The 18,545-nt window shown below is 36.9% G+C and overlaps 1 protein-coding gene across 1 annotated transcript; it reads left to right on the forward strand.

Annotated features, from left to right (window-relative positions):
• The first annotated feature begins 331 nt into the window (after positions 1-331).
• LOC110378342 (eukaryotic translation initiation factor 5B) lies at positions 332-18,191 on the forward strand. The gene is made up of 18 exons (XM_049840824.2): positions 332-534; positions 623-682; positions 1,063-1,220; positions 1,545-2,713; positions 3,063-3,230; positions 3,579-3,716; positions 4,095-4,313; positions 4,733-4,846; positions 5,604-5,831; positions 6,284-6,466; positions 6,911-7,072; positions 7,597-7,727; positions 8,317-8,449; positions 8,786-8,893; positions 9,332-9,496; positions 9,914-10,021; positions 10,406-10,567; positions 17,075-18,191. The coding sequence occupies exons 1-18, from the start codon at positions 488-490 to the stop codon at positions 17,180-17,182; spliced, it is 3,561 nt and encodes a 1,186-aa protein (XP_049696781.2). The 5' UTR covers positions 332-487; the 3' UTR covers positions 17,183-18,191.
• The last annotated feature ends 354 nt before the right edge of the window (positions 18,192-18,545 follow it).

The raw sequence follows: 18,545 nt of genomic DNA on the forward strand, positions 1-18,545 counted from the left end.
AATCTTGAGGGAACCAAATCTCACGCTCCACTCACAAAATAAGACGAACGGGCTTACAAAGTTAGGTGATCCCAGCAGTTTAGATGACTCTTTCCAGTTATAATTTTATAATGCTCTGAATTTAAAAATCCGTTTACAAAACCTTATTTTGATTATTTGTTTAGTAATATATATTTTTTAATTGCCATTTTTTTAATAGTTACTGAAGTAACAACTAATATCGTATTCATTGGTAACGTTTGGAACAGTTAATAATAACCCATGTGCTGCTCTATTTTTTCACGCTGCTTTTTCCTTTCCTTTTTCTGTGGTGTGACGTGACGTGAGTGCAGAACGGACACGACGACGTCTTGATCGTATTAATTTTCGGCTGCAAGAGCTATCCTGTGCGTTGATCACGTTTCTTTCACATGATAGAGTTCGCAAAATATTCTATAAAAGACCACTATATTCCGGGAATTGTGACTTAGTATAACATACTAACAAAATGGGGAAGGCTAAAAAGGGGAAGAAGAACTCGACAGTGGACGAGGGGTAAGTTTCATCAATGGCATATTATTGTATTTTCACTGTTGATTGCCAGCTTTCTACCCGGATATTCATATTACTTGTTTCCTTGCAGTGACAGTGATGTAGAAACGACAAACATTGATAACGTTAAACCGGCGCAAAAGGCAAAGAAGTGAGTACTTAGAGGTTAACCAGATTTTTGCCATATTTAAGTTATAAAACTGTGAACAATGCGGTGTTGTGTCTTCTAAGCTTATTGTTAAGTTCCATGCTGACTAACAATACGTCGTTTACTTTCTCAAACCTAAACGAATTAAACTGAGTCCTTTCTCATAATTGAATAGTGTAGTAATTCTATCAGAAATAATCATCGATTTTAACAAAATTATCCTTTAAAAGTTTCTGGAATTTGATAACTAACAAATAATATATTTGTTTACTTTTGCTACAATACTATAGGTACTCCATATAAATGACTACACTCTAATTTATTTCAAGTGGTGGTGCAATGACAAAATATGATATATCATGATGAATAAATATTTTTTACAGAATATCTGTGGATTCCGAAAGTGAAGAAGAAAAGCCTAAAGCCAAGGCTAAGCACAAGAAGTCTGTTGATGAAGATGTAAAAGAAGTCACAAAGAATATTAAAAATGTCTCAATTTCAAATAAGTCTCGCAAGAAAAAGGATGCAAGTAGCGATGATGGTGAGTATCATACATATCATAGTAATAATTAATGAAACTTAAAATTCACACTGAACACATGGTTGCCAGCTCTAATCAGTATAAATCGCGAGAGAGAAGAAACAATTTTCTTTCAATAGTCTTTGCTGATTTCAGAAGAGGTCGGTAAACTAGTTACATAAATTTAAAAAACATTTTTCATCTTAAATTGATTGATTGAGCTCTTGAGGTGATCAAAGCTGGGCAATAAGCTACTAAAGTGCAAATAAATAAGCACATTATTAAATTACCTTGAATTAGGTCTGAAGTCAAAGATACTGATTTATTTTTATAATTTTTTAATAGATGAATCAGAACCAGAAGAACAAAAGCCAAAGAAAAATAAAAAGAAGGAAGAAAAGAAGAGTGCATTCTCTTTGTTAGAAATCGAAGATGGCGACGATTCCCCACCTGAAGCTCCACCATCGTCAGATGATGAAGCACCTGTACAGAAACCACAAAAGAAACCTGCCCAAGAAAAGAAAGAACCAGCGGGCAAAAAGGGCAAAAAACAAAGACGGAATAAGAATGATAGTGATGATGATATAGAAAAGGTACTAGCTGAATTAGAAATGGAATATGCTGGAATTAAGAAAGAGGCTACTCCTGCCCCTGAAGCAGCTGCAGCAGAAAAGGTTGAGGAGGTAGCTGAAGAAAAACCTAAAGCAAAAAAGAAGGGTAAAAAGGAAGAGCCTAAGGCTGAACCTGAAAAGGAAGAAGATAAAGAGGGAAGTGACAATGAGAATGATGTTACCATAAAAACTGCAGCACAAAAGAAAAAAGAAAAGAAGGAACGAGAAAAGCAAAAGAAATTAGAGGCCAAAAAGAAGGAAAAAGACCAGGAGGGTAAAAAGGAGCCTGCTGAAGTGAAAGCTAAGGCTCCTGAGCCTGCCAAGCCCAAACCTGAAGAGGAAACCAAGGAAGAGCCTGCCAAGGAACCCTCAGAAGAAAAGGACGTAGATGGCGAAGCTCCCACGGAAGGAAAGAAGAAGAAAAAGAAGGGCGAAAAGGCAGAGAAAGAAGACAAAACAAAGAAAGGTCCAACCAAGAAGACCATTGCTGCTATGCAAGAAGCTTTGAAGAAAGTGCAAGAAGAAGAGGAAAGATTGAAAAGAGAAGAAGAAGAGAGGATAAAGCAGGAGGAGGAACGTGAAAGGCAAAGACTGGAAGCTATAAGATTAGAAAAGGAACGAAAGGAAAGGAAAAAGCAGAAGGAAAAGGAAAGGAAAGAGAGATTAAAGGCTGAAGGAAAGTTGTTGACACCAAAACAGAAAGCTGATAAAGCTAGGGCTCAGGCATTGCTGGATTCTCTTAAAGCTCAAGGTATTGAAGTTGGATCAGCTGAGAAGAAACCACTTAGGCCAGGCACCAGAGTGAAGCCTGGCAAGCTAAAGACTCAGATGTCACAAGAAGCTCCATCTACACCTTCTGAGGAGAAGAAGATTGAATTAAAGGCTGATGAGAAAGACAAAAAGGTATGTCAAATTCATTTTACTATGGATATTTTATCTCTCTCTATATTTACATACAAATAGTACAACTTTAAATATGTATGATCCAAAATTACATACAGTAGCTTTGATCTACAAGTTTAGTCTGATACAGATATAGTTTATTACCCTTTAGATATGACAATGAGTTTGGTATTGAATATCGATATTTAGTTATCTATTTATAATGACTTGGCTTTTTGGTTTATTACATCAAAATGTGTAAGGCCCTGCACTTATGGATTCTTTTTTGTTACGCCAAACTCAAAACGATAAGTCCTATAATTAGCTGGACAAAGTTGGAATATTTACTTGATTCTATTGATTTTCTTAGGAGGAGTCCCCTAAACTTGAAGAAAAGAAGGAGTCTGACACTGAGTCAGTGAAAGACGCTTGGGATGCGGAGTCTTCTGAAGACGAAGCTGAACCTCCCAAGGAGGAACCGCCGCAGACTCCAGTCAAGGAGGAAAAGTCAGCTCCAGCGCAGGATAAGGGTAAAGAGGTACGTATTGAATAAAAGATAGAATATGTGACTAAATAAATATCGTCCTTATTACTCATTTCTTTAAAAATATGGTCGCTTTAAAACTAGCGGATATTAAGCGCGGTTTTTTACGCGTGACGCAACTCATTTGATTGAAGATGCCTGATTATGGGCGTATATGCACGACAGATTTGATGCTGCTTTTACTAACACATAAAATGCACATTAAAATCGAAATGTAGTTGGCGAAGTAAGTAAGGACTGAATTAGGGTTCTATCGCTAATTCAGGTGTACCTACTTACACAACAATGTAATATAAATTGCCATCAACGTGACATTTTATTTAATATTCTTTAACATTGCAGAAAGTAGAAGAAGAAGAAAGCTCAGAGGAAGAAGACGACAGTTCAGAAGAAGAAAGCAGCTCCGAGGAAGAGTCGGAGGATGATGAAGGCATGACTGATGCCCAGAAGAAGAGGGAACTCGTATTGAAGAGATTAGAAGTGAGTATAGCTTATTCCATTATTTTTTGAGACTTCTCAAAGATAAATAGATGTTTTAGTTGTTCTGGGATATCATTTTTTATGCTATTGCAATGTCAGAAAAAATATATGGTTAAAATCGATTTTTGTTAGAAAAATTGTTCTTGTGACACAAACATTGTATTGTGTTGTTTTTGATGTACGAAATATGTATTTCTTTAAGGAAATTAATAATTAAACTGCTCATAAAAAAACCCAGAAACCATAAGTCATAAGTAACTAACATAGACTTGGTTTTGGTCAACATTAGTTCTTTTACGTTAATACATGCCTAAACAAGAACAACAATATGAATTTATATTTAAGACCTATGTACTTAACTACCAATTTTATCACCAGAAACGCAAACAAGAGAATGAAGCGAACAAAACGAACAACCCTCTTCGCGCCGCCGTCGTCTGCGTCTTAGGTCACGTCGACACCGGCAAGACTAAGATCTTAGACAAGTTGCGTCGAACCAACGTCCAAGATGGTGAAGCCGGCGGTATTACGCAGCAGATCGGCGCCACTAATGTGCCCATTGAGAATATTAAGGAGCAGACGAAGCATGTTAAAGGGGTGAGTTTTTTTAGATATACATTATTATATTTAATAACGTCCACCAACAACGCATGCACACCAAAATATACCTAAAATATATAAAAAAAAAATGCTCATTAACGAATTGCATTTTGTAGTGTAGTCTTAATTAAAGGCTGCCATGGCATTCATTTGCCGTGCATAATGTGTTTTGTTGTGATATTAATGATATGCAAAACTTTTGGCTTTATGAGAAAAATAATATTTCCAGCCAGTCTCCTTAGCCTTTGTAAGAACCCAAAGATATGCACACGATATATTGTGAAGTGATTTGACCAAAGAGCAGAAAATCGAATCATCATACATTCTCAACCTTATTCCCGGAAGCGAAAAGATGCAAAAATATGAGTTTCGATCAGAATATTTATCCTAATTTTTAATAATAATTTTCTTTACAGGTAAATGAGATAGCATTTAAGCTGCCTGGTCTGCTGATCATCGACACTCCTGGGCACGAGTCCTTCAGCAACTTGAGAAATAGAGGGTCCTCTCTATGTGATATTGCCATTCTTGTGAGTACTATTTTTGATAAACTTATTTAACTAAAAATATTATTTTATGTTTTGAATATTTTTTTACGTTATTTATGAATAATGGAAAAAACCTGATATGTATTTTATTACTGAAAAAACTTCAATAGTATGCCTAAGACATGCGTATGCTGAAAACTTTTTCAAAATCTGTTCACAAACATGCATACGAGTCAAACAAATAACTTTTTGAAGTGGGTTAAAAAATTATCAACAGGGGCCCAATTCTCCTAAGTTAATAATGTCAAAATCTAATAGAAATCGAATCGCAATATGATCGTAATAGCAGTTTTAACCATATCGGGCATTCTGCTACTAATAAAAGACCAATCGTATTCGATTGACATTTGATTGGTTTGCGATTGGTCTGCTATTTTGTTGATTTTGGTATATACGGTAGTTTGCTCTACAATCATATTGCAATAGTTAATCATTTTCAGACAAAATGATTCATTATTGAATGACAGAAAAGGATAAAAACGTATATTTCAAAGAAAAAATAGCGGAATGCCACTTACGTTTCAATCGTAATCGAGTCGGGATTGGATCGCAGTCGAACGTAAATCGAATGTTTTTAAGTAAAATTAGGAGAATCGTGCCCCAGGTACTGATTATCCAATAACATTAAATGTAATATGGAAGAGTCATGTTTTCTATGAAAGTACTTTCTAAACGCGTGACATTATATGCTAACATTCAAGGCTTGATTAATGGCAACACTTTTAAATATTTCTTACAGGTCGTAGACATAATGCACGGCTTAGAACCTCAGACTATCGAGTCGATAAACCTCCTGAAACAGAAGAAAACTCCGTTCCTTGTGGCTCTGAACAAGATCGATCGTCTGTACGACTGGCAGAGCGCTCAGCGTAAAGATGTGAGAGACATACTGAAGATGCAACAGCCTAATACGCAGTTGGAGTTTGAGAAGAGAAGCAAGGATGTTATGTTGCAGTTTGCTGAGCAGGTAAATTAATAGAGCACATAAAATTAGGTTTGTTGAGAGTAGTGATAATGGGTAAAAAATCAGTTGCTTATGCCGCAAGTGTGTTTTTTATGTTATTGATAAAAGTGGGTTGCACAATCTAACTTCATAATGTTATGATGATCAAACTATAACTAGACATCAAATGGCCAAGGATTTCCCTTATATTGTACAAACGCAAATCAACCTACATCCATCTGACAAATGACATCAATAGATTTTCAAACTTTTCATATTAGTGGAAAGCTAAAGTTCGAGTGGTAAAAGTTGACAAATTCGGGTGGGTTGACCTGCTGGCATCTGTACAAACACAACATACAGTCTCAAAACAGAGACAAATGAAAGACAGATTTTAAGCAACTTTTCCTAACCAACATTGAAAATCAACTAAGTACTCAACCTTAACTAATCACTAACTACAATTTCTTCCACAGGGTCTAAACGCAGCCCTATTCTACGAGAACCCAGACCCCCGTACTTACGTGTCCCTGGTGCCCACATCGGCCGTCACCGGTGAGGGTATGGGCAACCTGCTCGCTATGATAGTCCAAGCCTGCGAAGGACCACTGCATAAGAGATTGGTGTTCTCTCAGCAACTGTTGGCTACTGTGCTTGAGGTGAGTTGGTGTATTTTGGTCTTTATGTAGAGGTGATAAGGTATATTATTCATTTGTTATTGTGTCTCCTTAAAAAAATATTTTTGACTCTGAGAGTTAAATTATGTAGGTAGTTATATTATGTAGTTTGGCCTTACAAAATGGAAATGGTACAGAATCAATGATTTTATTTGAAAAGTAATGTTGAATGTTCTTCATCAATAGTAGAATAGTAAATTGACATTTAGACGCTTTTTTTTTAAGTTTTGGTTTTGGATCAGACAAGATTTTAATTGACCTTTTTGTCAATAAAAAAAATAAATTCAACCTGTTTTCTGTCATTATTTATTTCTCATTTATGCTAAGTCAATCAAATATTTCGAAATTATGCATTCAGTTACAAAATTATAAAATCCTCACCTCCTTTCAATCTTTCGAAATTCAAACACCCCTCCACTTTGACAGGTGAAAGCGATCCCCGGTCTGGGCACGACCATAGACACGATCCTCATCAACGGCACTCTGCATGAAGGCGACACGATGATACTGGCCGGCACCGACGGGCCTATTGTTACTCAGATACGTTCCTTGCTTATGCCGCAGCCTATGAAGGAGCTTAGGGTTAAGGTGAGTGAGATATATGGTATTTCAAATAAGAAAATTACTTTGTTAAATAATGGGTCACTGTAGTATTACAAAAAAAAAATTCTTCTGTACCTAAATTAGATTTTTATCAGATCTTGTAAATTACCCAAAAAGTAATACTTAAAGTATGAGCAAAAAAACCATATCCGAATGTTATCGACTTCTAATTTTCAAGCCTAATGTTATCCACATAGGACAACTACATTTTTTACATAAATAAACATAATTATGTGTATTTGTTAAGATGCAATAAAGTGAAACAGATCTAATTGTGAACTTATCACAAGACAAATCTACCATGCATCTTATTTCGTCCTACTAATATGTATTACAAACACATAACTCGTAAAAGTTTGTATGTGGTGGATTTTAATGAAACTTGACAGTATAGCATAAGCTCTAGTTTTTATGTTTTTATTCAGATGCAGGATTTAATTTCTTTAGAAAGGAGGTGAACCCTCTGGCGGAAGCTAGTAGAGATAAATAATTGTTAATATTTATTGTAGAATGCATACATCGAGCACAAGGAAGTGGTCGGCGCTCAGGGAGTGAAGATCGCAGCTAAAGAATTGGAGAAGGCCATCGCCGGCCTCAATCTGCTCGTAGCGCAGAAACCTGATGAAGTTGATGTGCTCAAGTAAGTTCTAGAGACAATCCTGCTTTGGTGATAAGTCGAAATTAAAAAAATATAGAGAACTTTTTTTAAGGCGGTTAAAGAGGTGAAATTTGCTAACCATCCTTTTTGCTTCAATTTATTTTGAAGAAAGAAGGATCATTGGCTCTTAGTTATGTATTATATAATCATCGGCACGAATCTTGAGCGCTGACCTCCACCTGCGCAGAAGTAATTTATTGGGTCCCTTTTGTGGTATGAAGTGAGGCGCGGGGGCGGGCTAAAGCGGTGAATGGCCCGCAGCGCATCGCGTCATAGCCGTTACTCAGATTCACTTCTGCGTAGATGAAGGTCAGCGCTCAAGATTCGTGCCGATAACTTTACCATCTCTTTCAGCACCAGGCTTTAATACAGCATTAAGAAATCACCTTTTATTTGGTATTTTTGGCACCAGATTTCTGGAAAGCATAAAAAGTTACCCCGCATTGAAACATTAGCTTAGGTTATTTAAAATAAAACATTAGCCTTATTGAATACAGTTTCCAAGAGCACACTTGACTTTTGCATCCAGTAAGTCTGTGTATGTCTGACCATAATTTGTCTTGTTACTCAGAGAGGAGGTGGCTCGCGAGCTCAAATCCGCACTATCATCTATCAAGCTATCAGAACGTGGTGTGTACGTGCAAGCCTCTACGCTCGGATCCCTAGAAGCCTTGCTTGAGTTCCTTAGGACTAGTAAAATTCCCGTAAGTATACATATTGAATCACCATTTTCCATAGAAATCCATTTAATGCGAAAATGACTTGTTTGATTGAATCAGGGTGCGTGAGGTAGTTCCTTTGAGACATGGAAGTTATCTAGTTTTCTATAATGCTTATTCAGTCCACCGTTACTAATATATTTAATTACTATCATTATTACGTAATGGATGATATATATTTAAATATGAGAAGATGATAGTCTAACAGAAGGAAGTCCAAGCAAAAACATGTTGTGCCAGCCCCAAATAACTTGGGAGGAGGGCAGTAGGAAAAAGACTGTATTTTCTGTTTAAATACCTAATTATGTATGTTTGTTTCAGTATTCTGCTATCAGGATAGGTCCGGTGGTGAAGCGTGACGTGATGAAGGCGTCAGCTATGTTGGAACACGACTCTCAATACGCCACCATATTGGCGTTCGATGTTAAGGTAAGCATCATGTGTATTGCTATGATGAGATAGACTAGGCTGTCGGGAAGACAAATGGCATGACGCTAGACTACACCGTCATATTTAAGAGATTTTATGCAAAGTAGACTGTTGTGGAATTTAGCTGTAAAAAAGTGTGATACATTTACCTAGGTTATACATTACATATATTGTAATTTAAATAACACGAAAAACACACATACATACATTCCGTGTAAGGATTCTGCTCCTTTCAGACCAGTTATCATATCTGATTATATCACGACAAGTTTTGGTATGTGCCGATCAAATGTGGACCTTCTAAAGACCCATAATTTAATATATTGAAAAGAGTATTTTATACCAGAAAATTAACGTTAGTTCTACTCGAGAACTTTTGTAATTTAGTAACATTCACGCCACTTTACCTGGCATACAATAACACTCCATGTATTTCAGATCGAACGCGACGCTCAAGAGATGGCGGACAACTTAGGCGTGAAGATATTCGCGGCGGACATTATCTATCACTTGTTCGACAAATTCACTGCGTATCGCGAGGAACTTAAACAGAGGAAACGCGAGGAGTTCAAGCATATTGCTGTGTTCCCTTGCAAGCTCAAGGTAGGTGACTTTTTATTATTGCCTGCAACATTTTTTTATAAGGTAATTTTTTCCCGAGGTTTCGCCCGTATCCCGGGAGAACGTCTTTTCGTACCATAGCATATATTGTTCGGGGATAGGGAAGGTTATCAAAAGCATAAAACATTTTCAAATCGATCCTGCAGTTCCGGAGCCATCAGAAAAAACAAACAAAAAAATGTTTGTTGTAGTTTAACATTACTGGCTTATAGACTCACGTTTAGATGTGAAAGTTTTGATTTGTAGATTTGTATTTGTTACGCAAAAACTACTGAACGGATTTTGATAAGACATGACCGTAATATAACTTGTACACACCTGTACAATACTTCTGAGAGAATACATAATCATGATCTATATGATGATGATGATATTAATGTTAACCTCTTTTGCACACAGATCTTGCCGCAATTCGTGTTCAACTCCCGAGACCCTATTGTCGCCGGTGTCATGGTGGAGGCCGGTATCGTGAAGGAGGGAACGCCTATCTGTGTACCTAGCCAAGAGGTCAGTATATAGCTTACCTTTGATTATTTTTAGTATTTCCAAAGTTCTGAAAAATATTGTGTTGCTATAAAGTTTATAATACCGAATTATGATAATTGTTATCTTTCTTGTATTGGATTCTGGTTTATCCCAAAGTACCTAACTTTGGGAAATCGAATATTGGGTTATTCCATGTCAGATTTACATGAAACACCTTCAAATTGTTTGCAGGTTTGAAAGGCCAGAACTACCACAATATTAAAAAAAAAAACTGTAATTCTCATCTAAAGATTCACGTTATTATGCACACCCACTCGGCATGATTAAGTTATCGGCGTAATCAGGCTTTTCTACTGCTGCCTAAATACCTGATATCATACTAATTCCCCTCTATTTCCTCCCCAGTTTGTGGAACTGGGAATAGTGACATCTATCGAGGTGAACCACAAGCAAGTGGAGACGGCCCGCAAGGGGCAGGAGGTCTGCATCAAGATCGAGCCCATCCCCGGCGAGTCGCCCAAGATGTTCGGCAGACATTTCGATGAGACTGATATGCTAGTCAGCAAGGTAAGCTTATTTATAATATCAGCTACATGAGTATCAGAAATGGACATTAACATAATTTATTTATTTAGGCACACCAACAACTTATTTACAAATATTTTCACATATATACGTTTACAATTGTAATAAGTCCTGCGTAAATTTGTTAATTACAGGTGCGCACAACGTTCAAATTAAAAATAACTTAAATTAAACTAAACCAAACTATGCATAACAAAAATAATAATAAAAAAAAGAAGAAGAATCGATACGAGGCAAATGACAAGGTACTATTCAAATTGGTCAATTTTGTGCAAAATTTAATTTATATGAGGCATTTACATTGCGCTTAAATTTATTATAGGGATCATGGAATAATGAATAATGAACATAATGAAGAAGTAACACTGACGTGATAACATCTTATATTTCGATACCGCCCGAAATCATCACGAATAGTCAGTAACGTCAGAATCTTGGGAACGTCACGGTACGCGCGCAGAAAAAAGACGTTATCACGTAAAAACTTCGTTCGTATACTGACTTTACAGACAATCCTTTTTTTTGGTTTATTTGTACCCAAAAGGTTCTGAAACTACTGTTGGTTTGCAAGACTATCCCCGACTAACGTAGGCTACATTTTATCTCGGTACGAGAAGTTCCTCTGGAAGATCTGGAAGCGGATGCTGTTTCCTGCATTTTCTAGTTTCCACGTCTCGAGAGAACTGCCCTCTCATAAGGATCAGCTGATAACTGTTTCCAGTATACCAACAATTCCTATCAAATTGTATCCCAATCGGTTTGGACGCCTAACAGTTTATAAACAAACAAATCAACATTCACATCTATACTAATAATATAAAGTTTCTTATCAGAGATGACTATAGGATTGCCCTTAAAACACATCCAGTAAACAACGTCACAACACTCCATTAAACCGACCGTTTGGCACACGCGTTAATTATAGCAATACCCCCTATGACGAATGGAAATCAAACGTAATAAAACGAAAACAAACAACAGATGTTAACGCGATAATATTCCTTATTTCTTAGTAAATCTAAAGCGCACATTTTGATTTATCACCACCATAAGAAATACGCAGAAAAAAATATATGATTCATAAGGAAAACTTGGTTTAGTATATGTTTTTCCAGAAGCTCAGTCAATCAGAATTACAATACACTCAATGAATCAACTAGGTCTTGATAGTTTTATCGGTGCGAATATTTATTACGTCGATATGTGAACGGGCGTTGGTGATGAATGAAAATCGTGCCAATAGTTTATATGTTGAGTAATAGATGGCGTGGCAGACGGTGTGGGCTCGCTTCCATGTTGAATTGTGTTATGTATTTCGTTGGTAGGTTTCTGCAAAACGAACGTACATATTTTTATCGATGAATAATGCTAACATGTGATTGCAATGAGCAGGGAATTAATTAGAGTGAATTTATTTCGTTGTTTTCTTCGAATTCCATTCAATGCAATTTAGTTCTTTTTTTTAATTGCTTTTATGGCAGATTCTTGAATCTTGGACTCCTGCTTATTATGCGATTCCTTCATAACCTGGGCCACATTTAAATGCTCATTAGTTTCTGTGCGAAAACTCCTCTCACTATCTAAAATCAACAAAAAAAAGTTACAGTAAGTCATTAAGAAAATAAACAAGAACAATAAACCTAAATGACTTGTGTACCTATTTAAATATTCAATTAGCCGTGTCAATTGGTATCAGATTCAAACACAAGGCTCCGATATAGAAAGTCTTATTTAAGCCCTAAAGAACAACCAAGTGGCTATTATAACTACAAATTGATGTCGCCAATTGATTAATCTGTTGGTACTTGGTAGACACCCAAGAGTCGCTATAGACGAGCGGTTGTAAACGCAACGACTATTCATATCACCGACCAAAGAATATTTATGTTTTTGCTGAGTAATCCTATCAGTCAATATATTTTCATACACAAAGAATGAGGTTGTTGTTAAACGAAATACCTGAAGATTTGCATGACTCAAAGTAAACACTGCACTGCAAACATTTTCAATGTAACACAATAACCTAAAACAAAATTCTCAGCTCTAGATCCTAAAACACTTAACAAAAAGTTTATATATTACAGTAAAAATAAACAATACATTTCAGGTGACGTGTTAAAATAAAATAATATTACGAATTCTTTTATAACATGTAGATCAATCGTCGAAACGCCCACGTTTTGTTGTCGATCGCACCGTCCGTCTGTAGCGTCGGTTATATGTCACGGGTGACGGTTTAATGAATGGGCTGCACATTGCACAAGATATCGGTACCATTTTAGCTCTATAGACAAATGGCACCGATTGATACGGCTATTATTAGAACGCATAGCATTCGACACTGAGGATTATTTACCTAGGCATGTCTCGCTTGACTAGTCACCGCTATAGGAAGGCAGTTTCAGGTTTCAGACTTAGTAATTTATCTTATACGATTTTCGAATCGATATGGCTATCGATTTCTCGCATAAATTATATTTACTCATTTCAGAGTAAGTCATGATTCAGAAGTATCGACAGTTTGTTTTCAAGAACTTTGAAAGTTCAATAATTTCAGAATCATAAAAATGTTCTCAACAACACAAGCAATGGAATTCATACATATTTTTCGCAGCAAAAACAGGCTGATAAACAGAATACGTACAAATAAATCTTGGTATCGTATTCTCGCGATGGCTCCCTGGCTCGTGTTGAGTGCAAATATTTGTATTCTAGACAAGAACGGAAGCGCCGTGTCGACTCGTGATTGTATACGTTTTGTTGCGTTTCGGCAACATTGTATCAACTATTGATAGTAATGTATAAACAGGAGCTGCATCGGCTACTGCCAATCTGCCGTGTTGGCGCTACATTCATGAGCAAAAAGCTTGAATACTAACAACCAGCCGTTTACATGCTGATCTGCGAATAAAAACAAGCATCAGTCCCTCCGTCTCTTGAATATTAACAAAACACGATGTTCCTATACAGCTACTATAAGTAGGCGGTAACGTTTCTCTACACGTGCATTTTTGAATGATTAAAACGGATATCAGTTTATTTAATTGATGGTCTGTTTACCTCGTTACTGCTAAAGATTTACGATAAACTAGAACGGTTTGTGATCAGAACATTGAATACGTTATTGGTTCTAAGCGGTTCCTACTGACTGTGTATAATCTGAATCGATTCTAGTCGTGTTGTCAATGTAATGATATACTCGTACATATACATACGCAATTTGGTACCCTGTGACACAGTGATTAAATGGCTCCAGTAGAATACCTAAGTCTGCATGCAGATAAAAGTTATCAATCCGTAATGTGACAAACATTAGTATTCATTTATCAGTGTCCATTCAGTTAGAAAATAGCAGTCTATTTATTCTCCTATCATTATGTTCATAGCATCGACCTTTCTAACCGATACGATGAATTCTAAACTCGTGCGTCGTTCTGCACGACGACTCCAACAAAACGCGGCGACATGCATTTTGTGCATGTGTGCGTATCACATTATATTTGTGTGATAACAACTGGGGCCCGCAGAACTAACGTAAAGAAACTCATTGAAGGATTTTCATTCATAGCAACTAAAGCATTGTATCAATGCAAGTAGAAGGTTAGTATCAATGGTGAAGGGGGGCTCGCGGCTCCATTGATCGCCTGCAGCGGGGCGGCCGGGGGGATGGTCAGGTCACTAGGTCGAGGGAAGCCGACACGCAGGGGAAGCAGGGATATAGCTAGTGTGCTTATACAATATCTATAATATACGAGCGCTCTGTTGCTAAGCTTGCTCTCACGCCAGATATTGGAAGTTTGTTTATGATTACATTTTTCTCGCTTCTTTACTTTCTTGCAAGAATTAAATTATACAACGTGTCAGAAAACGTTCTGTGACATGAAACACAGCTTTTTGAAAAATGCCTGATCTTTTTTTAAAAATATTTAACGAGATTAATATTATAACCTAATTTTATGCCAGTGTTACCTTGAAAAGCGGTCGATGAGGGAAACATTTTTCATAACACAAATTAGTTTGTTTTAGGGGGAAGTTATGAATTCCGCAACATCTAAGATAGGATATAAGTATTATGTACTAAGAAAGATCGGTACAAAAGTGTCCCTTGAAGCAGTAAATAGTCTTCGTGTGATATGATGATACGAACAAGTTTAATTCTGAACACGCAATAACCACATGGGACATTAATTGAAATACATTCTTCACTGCATAGTACCCATATGTTACGACACAAGACTTCCCCACCTATTTTATAACACGAAGGCACAAACTGCTCACCAACTACATAATATTTGGAGAAACAGCAATTTCTTCTCGAGTTTCCTCGAATATACTCGCGTCTGTTCACTTTGAAACCTCTAAACACTACATAAAAAGCTTCCTGTTTTGTTTTAGATTAGTGGAAAACATCAATCTTTCCTTTGCACAATATAAAAGCACTCAATGTGAACTCGACGATTTTCCGTCACCCGACCGAAGGCCGATGTATTTTTGGATAATCCTGACGTCATAGTTTTCCATACGATCTTTTGACCACTTGTATGAATTGAATCACTTTGATGTTTAACCACACTTACAGTCCTTATGGTTTCTGTTTGTAATTGTTAATTAGTAGGTAACGTTTTCTTTTTCTGCTTTTTTACTAAGAAATGTCACGTTTTCCATTACAGTTCTTCTGTGTTCAATAGAATATTTCTCAGAGCAATTTCTGAAGTTAAATAAATAGTGACTCAATTCTCAGACCTTGTAATAGAATTCTGCGCTGTTATGCAACTTCATTCCAATTTATTACACAATAATTTTATTCCTGTTTATAAATTCTACCTAGATGCTATCCGCACGACTGCCTACAATATGGCTGTGAGCATGCAGACTTCCATATTTGTCTTATTTATAGGTTTCCTCTATGTAGTCTTGACAAGGATCATGTAAAACTTTCCAAGTCCAAATAGAGTTGAGAAACTTCATCGTGATGCAGGACTCGTCTCGTGTTGTAATTGATTACTTTGATGTCACTGGACGCGTAATGAGTCGTTTGTGACTAGTGTGCTGTGTCGCAATCCCGGCTCATCATTTAGCTTACGACTCGCAAATGATATTATTAAACTGTTAGTGTCTAGCCTGTTACGCTTCTGTTTTCATTAGTCATTCAAATTACGGCAACATTTTGCACACAAAGAGTGGAGCTTTATGCAACTTCTCCAAAACCATGAAAAAAAACCTCATCTGCAGATGACTACAATCGAAATAACGAAACATTACACAAAGTACTGACTACTGAGCACTTTATAATGCCCTTTGGTACTTACGCGTTTTAGAAGGGCCACGCGTTTCGTCGTAGTCTTGGTACAGTCGCAAGCAGTCACACAGACAAACGCGGTTCGTGTCAGCAAGTCGCACACAGCCGCGGTGACCGGGTCAGGCCATTCTAGAAGCCCCATTGATATTTCGCTGTGCGGTTTCATTGATGGGACTTACATTGTTCATGTACCGACAAGGCGAGACCGCTTCGGAAAATTTCTTGTGAATGTGATTGCATGGGTAGAGGAAAAATATAAATAAAATGTTTTATGAGTATTTTGCATTGCTTTCCGTTTACTTTTCTCTAAATAGGTTTTGCTTTTTTTAATTTATGGTCCACCTCAGTACACCATTCGATGATGAGACAATTTTAAGTTTATAATTGCTGCTCTACAAAAAGCGGATTGTTGGCACAACATGTACAATCCCCTCAAAACACATGTACAATATTTTATTTTATAGAAACCAATATCAAAATTTCGCCCTAACCTTCGGCTCTTCACCTTGTACATCTTATTTATCGCCCGTCCCTCGTTCTAAAAATACATGCCGCAGTTTCCCATATTTTCCAGTGGCTGATAATATGATTTCCTAGCCGGGTCCAATGTCGTTAGCTCCGAGGCCCGGGCAGGCTGCATCGGGTCGCGGGAGGGGTGCTTGTGACCCAATTCCTTGCTTGCACAACCTGTTCTATTTTCTCTATGACGTCAAAACCCCCATTCACCCCGGAGTGCTGAATCGATGCGCCCCAAACTGGGTCGAACTGAATGAACCACTTGTACATTCAACATGGAACAGCTATTTTTAGCTCCGAAGGTGTCTCGATCGGGTCTCGCTTCGAACCAGTTTTTACGGATGTATTGGTAGGCCGCAATTAAATTCTGCAATTTTTAAATTAATTGTGAATATCGATGAGGATTATAATTTGGTTTCAATTTACAAAAAAAGATAAGTTTTATATTTATAAGCTTTAATGCTTATTCGTGCTGGAGTTTAGCAATAACCAAACCAATAATGAAAAAAAAAAGGATAATAACGTCCAAGCACATTATCGTTAAATGCCACTGTGTAACAGAAATGTGCCTTGGTCAACCACCAAATTAAACTTTGCGTAGTCCGCGGTAGTTGTTAAAGGTCGTCGAGACATAGGCGTCGATGAAGTTATTAACCGTTTTTGAATTGTTCCAGATATCACGCGCCAGTATTGACGCGTGCAAGGATTACTTCCGCGACGACCTCATCAAGACCGACTGGCAGCTGATGGTCGAACTGAAGAAACTCTTCCAGATATTGTAATCCCACCGCGCCCTGTCCCACACGGTGAAGCTCTCCAATTAATATAATACGACGTAGAAACATTTCGTCAAAGCTTTGTCTGTTCCATCTAACCGTAGTTCCTTCTCCGTTGTATCATAGAATCTCACCACCTCTACATTTTGTTATCAATTTTTGTATACTAACGTGAATTTATCCGAAATATTTTAACATGTCGGTGGGAAAATGCGAATGTCAATGTCACGGCTGAGCCTTGTATTTTATTTTATCTTATCTGATGTCTGATGTTTTACCTACTGCCACGTCTTGTAACTACCGAAGTATCATGAATGGCAAATTGTCGAATATCTCAACTTCGAGACGCATTGTAAATAGTATTATACATGTTTATTTATTTAATTATCAAAGCCACGTGGTCTTATGATTTGGTTGGACCGAATGGAAATTGGACGCTGGATGTCAAATTGAAATTTTAAATTAGCAAATGCCTTCAGTTTACTTCTTGATGAAGAATCATCCTTTGTAAATAAAATGTTCACATGAATTTATTTACAATAAAATTTTGTAGTTTTATGTAAATAAAATATAATGAGAAATCTTTGCATGTCTTAATTATAACGTGAAGTAGTGCAATAAACGATCTCGATGTCAATAGTGTCTTCGTGAGGCAATACCTTCGTGCGGTGCTTCTGAATGTAGATAAATGTTTATATTCACTGTCTTACTGTAAGTAGCAACAATACTGTTCACTCCACTAGGGGCACTGTCTGCCCGTACGTTAGAAAGGAGGTCGTCTATTGTACGAAAATAGTATATTTTCGTTGAAATTTGAATGCTGTTTGGAATATTTTCCTCGTATGTGGTGGTACATACAGGGATTGAGTACTGAACTTGATGGTAATCGGAATAGAAGTCCATGGAGGTTGTATTTTATACGTAGGTATTTTCCCTTTTTGAAACGCTTTGTATTATATAGATGGAATCGGACATATTCTTATATTGAAGAACTTTTATTAAATTACAAAGTAATTTTTCTTGTATTATTTTACCTGGTAAATCCTATCGTATGAAATGATGCCTCGGAAAAATGTAACACACAAGAATACCTTAGTTCAATAAAAGGTCGTGGGTCACAAACAACGAGAGTTAACAAAACAAAAATAGTTAAAACTCAGCTTCAGCTTAAGTATGTATTATGGTAAGTACAGAACTCAAATGAATATCAATCCCATTATCTCAAAGCCAGTCAATCTCATAGAATGTTGCAGTTACGTGCGCAGTCTAGACCTTACAACAAAGGTGTCGCAACAACAGAGATGCTAATACCTACAATCCTATTGTTATTTATTGGGCACGGTTCCAATCCCCGGTTATAATTGAGAAA

Source organism: Helicoverpa armigera, chromosome 10 (assembly GCF_030705265.1).
Source record: "Helicoverpa armigera isolate CAAS_96S chromosome 10, ASM3070526v1, whole genome shotgun sequence".
NCBI classification, from domain to species: domain Eukaryota; kingdom Metazoa; phylum Arthropoda; class Insecta; order Lepidoptera; family Noctuidae; genus Helicoverpa; species Helicoverpa armigera.